The sequence below is a fragment of the Balaenoptera ricei genome, chromosome 20, assembly GCF_028023285.1.
Source record: "Balaenoptera ricei isolate mBalRic1 chromosome 20, mBalRic1.hap2, whole genome shotgun sequence".
Lineage (NCBI taxonomy): Eukaryota > Metazoa > Chordata > Mammalia > Artiodactyla > Balaenopteridae > Balaenoptera > Balaenoptera ricei.
Window position 1 is genome coordinate 18,571,388 of NC_082658.1, and position 13,820 is coordinate 18,585,207.

The following is a 13,820-nucleotide window of genomic DNA, read 5'->3' on the forward strand; positions in this document are numbered from 1 at the left end:
TGGGGACTATTACACAGCAAACAGAAATGACACATTCCTGGGCTGATAGAAGACAAACACATGATAAAACTGATAAGCAGAACACGCTGCCTCTATGTAGGGACAGATCATCAGGGCAATAACCCGGGAGAAATGGAGAATACTTCCAAGTCAGGATTTGAATCCAGCCCCCAGATGCCATGCACTGGGCTCTCCACGCCCACACAGCCATCCTTCTGGCCTCAGGCACTGTGCCTCATGCAGACGTAAACCTCTGAGGGAAAGGCTGGGTTCTGACCTGGAGGACGGGGTGTGCAGCCCCCAGCCCAGCTCTGGGCTCAGACTGTGCCCTCAGTAGCACATAGGGTTAACTCAGGAGTGACTGGCCAGGGGTTCTTCGTTTTAAGTAGAGTTTCCTTTAAATGGAAGGTCACCCCTGGATTCAGTTATTAACTCCCTGAGGGCAAGATCTCCTCCTGCTCCTTTTTCATTTGATTTATTGAATCCCCCTCAGCACTAGCACAGTCTCTGCTCTCAATACCTGAGCTTTAACCAGTTCCTTGTTATTCCTGGGCAACTTCAGAGTGTTGGGACCCGTCTGAATCTGCCCACTTCTTCACCCTTCCCTATTTTTCCACCCATTGAATCCATGAAGACCCTTTTCTATTTTTTTTCAGCACTGAGAAAGGCAGTGGGGTCGAGGGGCAAGACTGCTGCTTTTGGAGCTAGATGAGACCTGACTCCACCTCTTCCTGGCTGTGTGACCTTGGGCAAGCCATCAACCTCTCTGAGCCATAGTGTCTCCTCTGTAAAATGGGGATCAAACAGCATCAACGTACAGGATTGTTAGGAAGACTAAGTGAATATTAATGGGTACACAATGTTACCACCCTACGTGGCACATGGTCAGTCCCCTTAAATATTTGCTCTTTCTATCAACTGTTCACTTCCCTCCAGCCAGTTCCATGGGTTCCTGCTCTCTAGTCCTCTAGGCTGCGTTTAAAAAGTCAGGGGGGCACCACGAAAAGAACATTCCACCACTGAGCAAACTACTTTGCTCCTTATGAGCCCATTTCCTTGTCTATAAAATGGGATTGTGGATGAATAATGTTTAAAAATATTAACTTTTTTCTCCTTTCCTGCTTTCCATTTGCCCCTTTCAAACAGGTAATCTCGCCCAGGGGAAGTGGTAAGAGCCCATAAGTCTTTCAGTCTTAGACTTAGGGCAAGGGGCTAAAACCTAGATGCCACGTACTGAAAAAGGATGAGGGAGGAATTTCTCAGAGATAGCCAAAGAATCCGAGGAGCCTGCACGGGGTTCCCCACAGGGTGGCTGGACCTCTAGCAGCTTCAATAAGACCTCAGGCCTGGGTGAAACGGAGCAGGACCCTACGGTCCTTGCCCCCCATGTCCTCAGCCTACCTTTTGTCTGTGGAAAAACTTTAGCCAAAGAGTAAGTTTAATCAGAGATGTGAGAAGATGCAGAAACAAGGGAAAATAGTCCAATAAGACTGAATAATAATAGTCTAGGCATTAAGCATAGTCAAGGACCTTTAGTTCCTCTTCAAGGGCTATAGATAATATTCTGAGCCATATCATTTGAGCTGTCTTATAGATACTGAAACCCCCATCAGGTGGAAGAAGTTAACTACATGATGACCAGATTGTAGCCATGACATAAGCTGCCACAATTCTGAGAACTGGCCTCAAGGAAATGGGAAGAAACGGACCGTGGAACTAAAGACTGTGTTAGATAGCTAGTCAAACGTGAGTGGGTCCCGTCCCATCCTGGATGGGGTCATCTTTCCCTCCCCACCTGGACACTGGTGACCAGAACATGCCCAGAGATCCTCCCTTTTTGTGGTTAAGGAACGCTAAGTTTCCAGCTTTATCAGGACCAAGCAAGATATTGAAAACCCAACAGGGTTTTCCAAACCACCAGCACCGGTTGGCGCAGGTGCACCCAGACCTAAGAGGTGACTCAGACTAACCTGGGGTTCATTATGAGGTATTTATAATAAATTAGCATTGTGGTTCCCCACCCCCACCCCCACCCCCATTTCTGATTGGGTGCTTATGGGTAAGTGCCTGCATACAAGGAGAAAATTTGTATAACCTAAAGCTGTCAATCAACTTGTCAATCCAATGATGCAGGACACAGGGAGGGACTTTCCACGATTTTGAAAAACCCAACCCTACCCTCACCGCGGGGCTGCTTCTGGTGCCTCAACAGCTCACTGTCCTCCCTTCTTGAGGGTGTACTTCTGCTTTGCTTCATAAAACTCCTGCTCCTTAAAACTACTCTATGTCTCTCAATTGAATTCTTTCCCTCGAGAGGACAAGAACCCAGGAGTCACCGTTCCACCGGTAACATGGGGATGGCAGAGAAGGCCCCAGGGACAACCAGGCCTGAAGGAGCAGAGACGGATCGGCAGCAACCCAAGATGGTCAGAGCTGCCCCACCCTACCCTCTGCCCACTGGATGGCACAGGACTGGGTAGCCAAGCCCCAGGACAGCAGGGGTGGAAACTCCCCACCAGGCCAGCTCGGCGAGGGGTGGGAGCTAGAGGGGGAGTCAGAAAAATTAGGCAATCTTTCCCTGACGTCTGAGTGTGTGGACTGAGTTCATACCTGCTACAGGGCTGTTAAGACCGCACAGGTTCTCTAAGGATCGCTATTAAGATGAACCGAGATATTATATAAAATACCTGGCAGTGTGCTGGGACAGTAATCGTTCCCCTCGCCACAGTGAATTCCGTCCCACAGCCCTGATACGGGCGTGGAGTCTACTCGCTCTAAACCTGGCTTCTGCCACTCTTGGAGCCTCAGGTGTGAAAGGATGGAGCAACCCTATTCCCTGAGATAATCCCCATCAGGGGCAGTTGATGCTCCAGGGCAGTGGTTCCTCCCCACCCTTACCTTCCGTGGTGAGGCTGTCGACGAAGAGGGAAGAGGAGGTGGTGGTGAGGTCTCCGTCAAAGGGGCTGAAGGAGCTGTCGGGGGAGGACGAGAAGGAGTCCTCGTCCCGGAAGTCCTCACACGTCCTGCCCTCTGCCTGCAAGAGAGACCCGGTGCTGCCCTGGACAGAGGCCTTGCCGGCGGCTAAGCTGCACACAGGAGGATGGTGGGGCGCCTGCATCCCTCAGCGGCCAGAAGATTTAAGATTCCAGTGCGTGGCCCAAGCATGGTAATCTAACCAAAGCTGGGCTCTGAATACATTTAAGCTTTCCACTTTATCCTGAAAGCGTCTTATCTTACAGGGCAATTTATCTGTCAGCTGCTTCGAAGCCTTCCTGAAAGAAGGAGCTAAGATGCCACTCTTATATAAAGCGAATCTGTACGTTCACCAGCAGCCAACGTCAGAAGTAGGCTTCTGGATGGACAAAGTTTTTTTTTTTTAAGGCCAGAAACAGCTCACCCAGCCTTATTGATAAAACAGATGGTGGTGAGCACATAGCAGTAATTCTGGGGGTTCGCATTTAAATGCTGGGCCTGGCACCTTCACCACCTCACCAGCTGTGAGCTGCAGGCCAAATCACTAAACCTCTCTGAGCCTCAGTTTCCCGCTCCGGTCAGTGGGGGCACTGGCCTCCAGCTCCCGGGGACCGTGTTAGGATTAAATCAGAGCAAGTGCAGGGCAGCACACGGTGAAGTGCTGGGCACATGCGCTGTGCTTGTGCTGCAATGGAGGGAGGAAGGGAGGGGGCAAGGACGCGTGGATGAAAGGGTCTGTGTCAGTAAAAGGTGTGAGAATTGGATGCTCCCCACCCAGAGTCAAAGTGTTGAGCATTCTGGAAAATTCCAGCAGTGAGAGGCAACCTGCATGGGATTCTAAATGGGAGGTGCCAGGAACAACCCTCCTCGTTCCCAGAACCACTGCCTTCCTCAAATGCCGGAGGGCTGGAGCCAGGTAGTCGCTTTTTGAACATCACCAGGTGCACAGCCTCCCGGAGGATTCCGCTATGGCCAAGGCCACGCCCAACGTACCCTCTGTAAGGACCAAAAGAGCCCCTGGAGAGCTGCCGCTCCAGGCCAAGTCACCAGAAGTGCTTGTCTCAGGGACCCATCGAGCCCTCAGAAACCTCCCATGTGGGTCTAATTGGCTCAGAGCAGACAGGGAGACAAGCCCCAGGTGGAGGGGAGAATTTCACCAAGAGCCAGAGATGCCTTGAGAAGAGCTACCCGAGCTAGTAGCCCTGCTCCTCCCCACACCTGGCTCACTTAAGCCTCTCACCTCCTGGGCACAGCCGTAGGACAGCCACTCCTGGCGGTAGCGGTCAAAGCCACTGGAGCATCTGCAGGGGGAACCAAAAGGCCAGAGGTGTGATGGGATTGACAGAGAAGCCCTCCCCTTCACCTCCCCCTATGCAGTAACAGCTCTCCGATGATAGCAAGGAGGGGGCGTACCTCCCCAAGACCACTGGGCAGGTGCCGTGGGAGCGAGAGTCAGACCCTCCTGTCCCCTCTACTCCTTTCCCCAAAAGGAGGGGAAGCTATTTGTGGCATCTTCTCCCTCCTCCTGACCAAGCTCCCCAGGACAAAGGCCACATCTGCCCAGATGTGGTGTGTGTAGGGAGCTAACAGATTGCATGACCTCTGATGACCTTTAAGGTCCTCCTGACTCTGGGCGGCCATGAAATTGCTGAGAATCCAGGGAATTCACACACATGTTCTCATCTGGGGAAAGTCTTACTCGTTCACCAAGCCCCCTTTCTTTGTGCAGGAGCCTAAACCTGTCAAGGAGGGGCGGGGCTGAGGGTGGACATCAGCCAATCTGGCCAACACCCCCTGTGTGATCACTGAAGGGCAGAAGTCAGGGTCCTGCCAGAGACTGGGAGAGATTAAACACTGGTTGACAAGGGTTTCCGGAGGACAATGAGAGCTCAGCTGGGCTGGAAGATGTCAAGTGCTTCCCTAGGGAAGGGGTGTGGTGCGAGGATGAACCAGAGAATGCTCTCCATGGCATCATGCTCAAAGTTCCGTTCTGCGCTCTTTGGTGCCAGGAGAATCCACCAAGCCCTGCTAAAGCTCAGGAACCTCCGCATGGGAAGATAATATCCCAAGCCACCAGTGCTGCGAAAGGATTCGTGGCTGGTGAACTCTGCACCAGCAACTGCCTGCCCATCTATCCGAGACCTGGTGAGCCTGAGGCTTCCAGGCGCTGTCAGTCTTTCCTTCTGAAAATGCCTCTGAGCTGCTCCTCCTGCAGCAGGGGCAGCTGAGCTGAGCCATCCACACCCCCTCTGTCAGGTCCTCCGTGCCCCCTACCTTGAGGGATGGAAGATTAGGGGCATTGTTGGGGGCTGGAGACTAAAGTTTCTTTTAGGCCAAACTAACTGGTTCTTTCAAGGACTGAGCCTTTGATAAATGTCTAAGAGCACCCCTTTCCAAGGTCGGGGCCAACCAACCCAGATGCAAAGGAGAAGGGCATGAGAAATGGCCATTGTTTGAGTGCCTCCTGAATGCCAGGTGCTGCCCCAGTCACATGCTGCTCCGGCACTATCTCATGGGACCCTCATGACAACACTGTAAGACAAGGGTTATGTATGACCCTCATTTCCAGAGCCAAATCCTGGAGTCAAAGTCACCCATAGACTTCAGAGTGGGTCACTGGGGGGCAGTAGGGATGAAAGGAAAATACCTGCATGATATAAGTGAAATAATCTAAATCAGATCTGGCCCCAGCACGGGGAGGGGAAGCTCTGGGAGGCTGCAGAGGGCAGAGTAGGTGGAGGGGAAGCCGAGAAGCCATGTGGTGGTTTCAAGCAGCTGTTGGTGGGAGAGACCATGGTGGCCAGCCCCCTGCACCAGCTCTGACCTCTGGCTTTTTAGGAACCTGGAGTCAGCTCTCAGTTGAAGCTAAGGCTCCAGAGATCTGTCAAGAAGGGGCCCGTGCTCGGTGAGCCCAGGCCCACGGACATCCGGGGACAGGATCCCTGATGGAGCTTCTTTGTCCCGTAGTTGACATAACCCAGCAAAGGCAGTGTCCACACCCAAGGCCCTGCCCTCCCCCTGACCAACCCTTATTAAACTGTCATAGTTTTCTGGGTTTGGGCGTATGCATTAAGTGGGGGTGTATCAAGCCAGGGTTTTGCTTTCATCTGACCCATTTTGCAGTTCTCGTGGCTCAGCTGTTGGTGGACACTGAGTCATGCGGTGGCAGCCAGCCCCAGCATTCCAGGGCTCCTCTGCAGTCATCTGGATTATCTCCCTACGCTCAGACAGTGACTCTCAAACTCGAAAGTGCACAAGATGGACCACACCGCAAAGCTCCACGCCAGGAAGAACCAACCTGGGGTGTACCCTGTGTACTGTCTCTGAGGCTCTCTGTGCCTTTCATGTGAAGGGCCCTGAACACTTTGCAAAAATACTATCTGGTATTTGAGGAGTTAAAATAACAGGCATGTTCCTCACCCACATCTCCCCGAATCACATAACCCCAGCCCATTTTACAGGGAAAACAAACTGAGGCCCCAAGAGAGTGAATAAGAGCACAGCTGTTGGGAAGAACACCTGGGAGGCCTGACGAGGACCCCTCTCTCCTCCCGGCCCAGAGCTGTGTCTTGTGTGTTAGGCAGGCTGCCTATAAAGGCAATGGCTTCTATTTCTGCACCAGGAGACTGGAAGGGAGCAAAGGAAGCACTGACAGATTCAGGACAGCTGCAGAGAACTCAGAGCCTCTGTAATTTGCAAATTGTCAAGATTGCCTTAAAGGCTCTTGTAGTTCATAGGTTTTCCCACTCTCATGGGAGCCCTAGTCCCCAAAGAAATTCTTTTTTTTTTCCCCCTGCCATTTATTTATCTTGGACAGGAGAACAGGGCTCAGATTCTGAGTCTAATCTGTGAGGGAATGATTTCAGAACAAGGAGAGGAAGATGACTTGGATTTAAGAACTTTATGCCTGAACCTGAATCTCATCCAGAATTTTCCCTGCTTCCAAAACCAAGCAAACACAGCTTTGTCACTTGTTCCAACTTTCCACAGATGCCTGCAATTTCCACACCCGTGGTTTTCAGGAAACCCTCTGCAGCCTGAGAAAGATCTTGAGGTGCTGATTTGGGGTCATGGGGTTCTCTTTCAATGGCAATGGGTCTTAGGCTCATCCCGTCTCTGAGCTGGCGGATCTCACGCTTGTTTGCAGATGAGGTACCGTGTTAAAATGCAGGCTCCTGGGCTTCTCTCCCAGAGACCTGATGCAGGGGTCCAGGGGTGGGCCCCGGGAATCTGCATGTTTAGTGCAAGCCCTAGGTGATTCTGGGATGCTCACAGCTGTGGACCACTCTTTGAGAAGGCCTGCCAGAGGATGAACCAACCCTCCCAGGTGTGAGGAGGGAGCTGCAGTAGCTGGAATCTCTGAATGGTCTTGCAGAAGTCTAGTGTCACCACAGGGTGTCACATAGTCACCTTGATGGGTCACAAGCCTCAGGGAGACACTCACTTTCATGATATTCTTGTCCTACGTGGCACAGTAGCGCTGGCCAGAGATACCCTCATGTTGGTAATGAGGCCTGAGGCAGGGAGTGGGGCCGTGCCACCATCTGCCCCCCTGCACAGTCTGCCTGTGGGAATAAGAGGGTGAGCCTGGTACAAACCTCTGGAGGACATGGCACCAGCTGCAGTTGAAGATCAGGTCTGAGGACATGCAAGTGTCGCAGCTCCGATGCTGCAGGCAGGCTGCAAGAGAGAAGGCAGCGGCCCCTCAGTACCAGCCCCTCCACAGGCCTCCAAAAGGTGCAAGTTTCCTGAATGCTGGGTCCTTACAGAACTCTGGAGGCTCTGACCAGCAGCGACCCTAGAAGTTTTTAATGCCACCCTCACTTGAGTCCAGCCTTGATTCTCTAATTCTCCCTCTCTACCCTCCCTCACTCCCACCCTTCTTTCCTCCCTCCCTCCCTTCCTTCCTTCCTTCCTTCGTTCCCTCCTTCCTTCCTTCCTTCCTTCTCTCCATCCTTCTTTCCTTTTGTCACCAGGGGGTCAGGCCCTGAGCTGGTGCTGGTGATTCAGCAGTAAGACCTGGTACTTTCTTGGGCCTTACAGTCATATGGAAAGACAGACCCTAAGCAGATCATCAAACAAAAATAACTACATAATTATCATTGTGATGAGGTTTACGAAGGAAAACTACAGGGCGCCATAAGCACGTACAAAGGGATTGCACCTAGTCTGGAAAGTTATACTTCTGGCCTATTGCCTACAACTACAGGGTTGCAAAGGATTTTTTAAAATCGAGATATATTTGACATATAACATCATGTAAGTTTAAGGTGTACAACATATGGATTTGATCCATTTATATCGCTGTATGATCGCCACTGTAGCATTTGCTAACGCCACCATCACTTCACATCAGTATCATTTCTTCCAGTGCTGGGAACAATTAAGATCGAGTCCCTCGGCAAATTTAGTGTTTACAGTTGTGTTGTCTACAATCACTGGAAAGGATTTAAGATGTCCTGGTTTGACCAGCTAGCACTCCCTGCTCCTAGGGACTGTTTGTGTGGCTGGATTGCCGTCAGAGGCCCGTTCTTGGCCTCTCCAGCTCCTCCCAGGGAAGTCTGGGAGCTGAGTTTTTGAGAGTAAACCAGGCCAGGCATACGGAATTCCATTCCTTTCCTCTCCCTCTCCTCTTGGAAGTGAGCTCTTCCCAGGGGGTGTGCTGACCTCTGCTCATCCGAGCTTAAATCTTCCCTGGAGAGTTACCTGACCTCTTGGTGCCTTGGTACCTCACTTGTAAAAGAGGGATCGAGATGCTGTCTGTGTGGCAGGCCAGCTGTGAGAGGGTTTATAACAGTGCCGGCCACACGGTGAGCCAGTGAATGCTATTTGTTATCGACTCTGGTCCATCATTCCCCTCAATATACCTATCAGGTGCTCATTCACTCATTTATTCTTTCAACAAATATTTATTGAGGGTCTACCATAGGCCCGGCACTGTCCCAATGCTGGAGATGCAGTGTGAACAGGAAAAGACAGAAGCACTGCCCACATGGAACCTGCAGTCCAGTGGAGGAGACAGCCAACAAATACACAGACAAACAGATCCACCCTAGGGTTGCCAGTGGTGAGAAGGGCTGGGAGAAAAGCGCATCAGATCAGGGAGGTGGAAGGACAGTGGGGGATGTGTTTTACTCAGGGAGGTTGCGGAAGGCCTCTGAGGAGACTGAGAGAGCGAGGAAGCCAGCCTGGCAGCCCTCCTGGGAGAGAAGTCCAAGCAGAGGGGCCTCTGTGTGCAGAGGCCCGGGAGGAACACATCCCAGGGGTGCTCCCAACAGCAGTCAGAACGCTAGCCGGCTCAGCCGAGTGGAGAGCTGGAAGGTGGTGGGAATGGGGAGGGGGGGCAGCTGGGGCCTAGCCGGGCAGGGCAAGGGTGGAGCGCAGGGAAGTTAGTGGGAGCAGCTGCTGGAGGGTGCATGGACCCCTAGCAGAGAGGGCCCGGGGAGCAGGAGGTATGGGGGCTGGATTTTAAGAGTTGTTCACTTGCTTAAATGCTGCCCACTTAAGTGAACCAGAATGACCTCAGAGTGGCAAGCAGCTGCCACAAAGCCCATGCATTTTATTATAAGGACAGACAGGCGCTGACCCGGAATAACTGTGTGCAACATAAGGGCTCATCTGATGAGCAGCTGAAAAGAACACGTTAGTAGCAGCCAGAAGTGACCACTAACTATAGAAAATGACCACTCATTCACTAGACGTCACATACATTTCTTCTCTCTGTGAGTTTTCATGGGCCTGGGCCACAGTCCATTAATGAGGGAGTCAGTTTGCATCCTGTGGACCCCCAACAAGGTGGCAGGTGGTAACCAGCCCTCGGTGAGTGGGAGAAAAGCTGCTGTGGGCACAGCGTGGTCACCTTCAGTCACCTTGTGGGAGGGACGAGCTGTAGGTGGCACTGTGTCCTTTTGTCTACCAGGGCTCTGCAGGCTTTGGAAGGGTGGAGGGAAAGCCATCGGCAGAAAATAAGCAGGGACCGACTTGGCCCAAGAACGAGAGCGCTCTGGCTGTTTTGTTCTCTGGTGCATCCAGAGGGTCTAGAACAGTGCCCAGCATGTAGTAGGCAGTTAACAAAAGTTTATGGAATCGATGAATAGTTGCTTTTGTTATCCCCATTTTACAGAGGAGGAAACTGAGGCTTAGAGAGAGTCACAGAGCTAAGAGTGGCAGGTCTGGGTTTGAACCAAGGTCTGTCTGAGCCGAGAGCCTGAGCTCCTAGTCTCGAGGTCCCGCTGTGGGAATCCCCCTCCCCAGCTCCCACCTTCACCCCAGGCCACCTTTTCATGAGTCTCTTCTAGAAGAGGGACCAGCCATGGAGTGCTATGGCTTGAAGCCAGTCCAGCCACACCTCTGGAAGAATTTTGGCTAAAAGTCCTCACCTACCCAAAGGTAAGGGAGAAAGCCTGGGGCTGTGGGGTGCAGAGTTCTCTGAGGACAAATCACAGTCTTGGTAACACTGTCCCTTCCCCTACATGGGAGCCCATGATCATTCCCAGGGACTCTGGAGACCCCTTAAATGGCTCCAGTCAAACTGAGAAAAAACCCTGGGAGCCTCGTGGGATATTCATAAAACCCACTGACCTTTATTTCTCATCTGCATTTCAGATGTCCTGTGTGCTATTAAATGCTCACAAAATTCACTGGAGGGGTGGGAAGTGGCTTAAATGTACAGACAGTGTCCCAGAAACGCATTCCCAGGATGTTTCACTTCTTCTGCCGCAGCAGTTAGCCCTGCCCTTGGATGTCCTTGTTCCCAAATGCAGTTTATCCATTCCTGGGTTTGCTCTCACCAGTCCTTGAGGAAGCCCTGCCTAGGGGGAGGGCCACTAGGGTGGGGGCGGGGCTGGAACCGCAGGTGTCCTTGTCCTGTGACTAGGTGTCAGGGACCGTCCTCTTTTCCGGGGGAGGACACCTGCGGGGACATGGCCTAGCATTCTAGAAGACCCTTCCACCTCCTCTTCTTTCTTCACCCCCTGCTCCCAGAACCTCCAGGGAAAAGGAAGAGGTGGAAAGAGAGGCAAGAAATGCCCCGGAAGGCAGGGAGAAGGCCGTGGCTTCAGAGGGAAGCTGGGAGGTACCATGAAACAGGAGAGGAGATTAAAACTTTCTTTAAAAATAGAACGAGAGTGCTGTCCTTCCCTCACTCTCCCCAGCTGCCCTGACCATATCCTGAAGAACATCCAACCCCGATCCTGCGGGGTCCGCAGCAGCCGCTGGGGCCCCAGCCATGGTGTGCCTTCAACGGCAGGTGAGTGGGGTACAGAAGAGGGACAGGACCAGGCCCCCCTGGATCTTGGAGGCTTACTGGCTAAATCCCTCTACTGCCTCCTGCCTGTGGATGCCAGCATCATGCCTCCTCTAAGGAAAATACAATGATAAACTTATGGACCCATTCAGTTCCTGGATTATCTTTTCTGGGAGCTCAGTGTAAGTTCTCAGAGGTACCTCTTTCCTGGGTTTCAATCATGTGTTAACAACAATAGCTGTCATGTATCAAGCACAAGCCACGCCCTGGGCCTGGGATGTGCCAGTTAATGTCTGAGCTTTCATTTACATCCTCAGCTCTACCTACTGTAGTTCTAACCCTTACTGTAGCCCTGGGAGGGAGGTGGTGTTAGGCCCATGTTACAAATGAGAAATGGAGGCCCAGAGAAGTTAGGTGGTGGTACCCAGATAGGCGACAGTGGTGGGCCTGGGATGGAGCTCAGTCTGACTCCAAAGCTCTTTCCAAGACGGTGGAATGCCTCCCCCCCATCAGTGGGAACAACCCTTAATTACTTGGTAATGGGGTGAACTCCACGGCAGTTGTGCTGGTGACCTTGCTGGGGTCCAGCTCCACACGGTGGTATTCGAAGATGGTCCTTCGCCGAGATTCTGAAACATAGGCAGAGCCTGTCATCAGGAGCAGCTCGTGGCCAGAGGGCTTCAGGGCCTGGAGCTGGAGCCTGACAGGTGGGCAAGAGATTGTAGTGAGTGGATCCGGGAGTTAGTGTGCAACCACTGAGGGCAGGAAGTAAACCCATCATCCTGGGATAATGGCGTTGAAACTGTGGGGAGACAGGAGAACAGGAGTTGGCCTTGAGGGGAGAGCTTTGTGTTATAAGCAGGTTAATAACGCAGAGGCCCAGCTGTTCCCGGGGTCAGGACACAGGGGGTCCACACTTTCCCATGCCTCTGTGACTTCACAGCTGCTGTTCCCTTGATCCATAATGTTCTTCCACCCTTTCTCTTCTTCTCCAGCTCACCCTTCCAGATCCAGCTCAGGGCCACTTCCTCTGAGCAGCCACTCTAGACCAGCTGCCTCTTATTACCCCCTCTGCCCTGTGCCCTCCTCTCACTGCACTTACATTGTGTGGTCATTAGGGTTGATTTGGAGAGTGGGGACCATTCGACTATGATCATCTATCTGGTCCCAAACCTGACCCACAGTGAGCACTCTGCAAATGTCTGCAGATGGACAGGCTGACCTTGGAGAACCTCTCCCCTCCTTGATGGAGGGGAGAGCAAGGTTCAGGGCCTGGAACCAGGCTTATGTCCTGCCTCGGTCCCTGCAGAAACTTCCTACAGGACCTCAGAGTCAAGAGCCCTGAGTTCCGAGTCGAGATCTGCTCCTGACAAGCAGGATAACCTTAGGGCCGCGGTTTTTTGTCTGTGAGGTGGAAAGACATTAACACCTGCCCCAACACACTTGGGAGGAAAAAGCTGGAGTTGTAGATGAAATGACTTCTCCTAAAATGGCAGTCTGAGATGCTCTGATATTTCCCACCAAACCCCCATGTCCACCTAAGAACCGTGACTTGGGGTTGGTTTCCTTCAGCTCCAAAAGGCAGGCCGTCAGCTGCTGAGCTGCGTGAATGAGTTTTCCCATGAGGGGAAAGGGCCACTTAGTATTTGGTCTGCCCAGCACCCCTTCTTCCTTCTGGAAACAGAAAGAACTGCCCCCAGCCCCTTCCTACATGTGGTCTGTGCTGCATCTTCTTTCATGACCCTGCCTCCATGGCCACACAGTGATTGGTCCAGGGCTGGGCATCTGATGAAGTCAGACCAATCAGAGACCTTCCCTGGGACTTTTAAACTATAACCAGAAGGCCCTTTGCTCTCCAGTAATACTGCTAAGAAGATGCAAGCTCGGCGTCCGTGAATGGCCATGGTTCCAGTCTCATGGGGAAAGCCAGAGGATGAAGCCACCTCGTGGAGAGAAACTGGCGGCATTCCAGGCTCTGGAGTCCCCGGACCTGCTCTGGTCCTATCTTCCTAGCTGTTGGCTCTTCCTTAGGTTCTTTGGGCTACTTCAGTATCCCCAGTGCACTCCTTTTCACTTAAGCTAGTTTCAGTTGGGTTTTTGTCACTAGAAGCCCAGAGTAGGTGGGCTAAGTTTCTCACTCAGCTGAAGGTGATTTGGAGAAAAGTTTCCCGAGGTGGTAGCAAAACTCAGTGGGGGCATCCATGAAAAGGAGGGTGTCCTGTGCAACCGCTGGGTGGCCCATCCTGAATGAAGAACCTAGGGGAGCATCCACTGCTCAAAAGAACATCTCAGCTACGTTTCTGTCATTTATTTATCCTCAATTTTGGAACCGTTCCCTCCTACTTAACCCAGGATTGAACCCCAGGTGGTCTGACCCAAAGCGTGCTCTCTTCGCACCACACCCCGCTGTCCTGCTGCAGAGCCTGGGGACACCTCAGCCCCTGAAGCATCTGCGACCACAAAATATCCTTGAAACGTTCTGTGCAATGAAAAGGAAACTGCTCCGGCGCTGGTGGCCACAGCGCTACCCCGGAACTAAACAGGAATCTGCAGTCCACCTCAGAGGCCTGTGCTTGAAATGCAAGCACTACCCACTCACAGG

The 13,820-nt window shown here is 52.3% G+C and overlaps 2 protein-coding genes across 3 annotated transcripts in view; one reads left to right on the top strand and one right to left on the bottom strand.

Annotated features, from left to right (window-relative positions):
* LOC132354513 (large ribosomal subunit protein eL19) overlaps positions 1–13,820 on the top strand; it is a 410,792-nt gene that overhangs the window by 316,893 nt on the left and 80,079 nt on the right. The window lies entirely within an intron of this gene.
* PLXDC1 (plexin domain containing 1) overlaps positions 1–13,820 on the bottom strand; it is a 60,948-nt gene that overhangs the window by 7,620 nt on the left and 39,508 nt on the right. Inside the window, exons 8-11 of the mRNA XM_059906375.1 lie at positions 11,752–11,847; positions 7,572–7,653; positions 4,214–4,274; positions 2,899–3,034 (exon numbers count right to left, since the gene is read on the bottom strand). Of these exons, the coding sequence (XP_059762358.1) occupies positions 2,899–3,034; positions 4,214–4,274; positions 7,572–7,653; positions 11,752–11,847 (375 nt within the window). The remainder of the gene's footprint in view (positions 1–2,898; positions 3,035–4,213; positions 4,275–7,571; positions 7,654–11,751; positions 11,848–13,820) is intronic.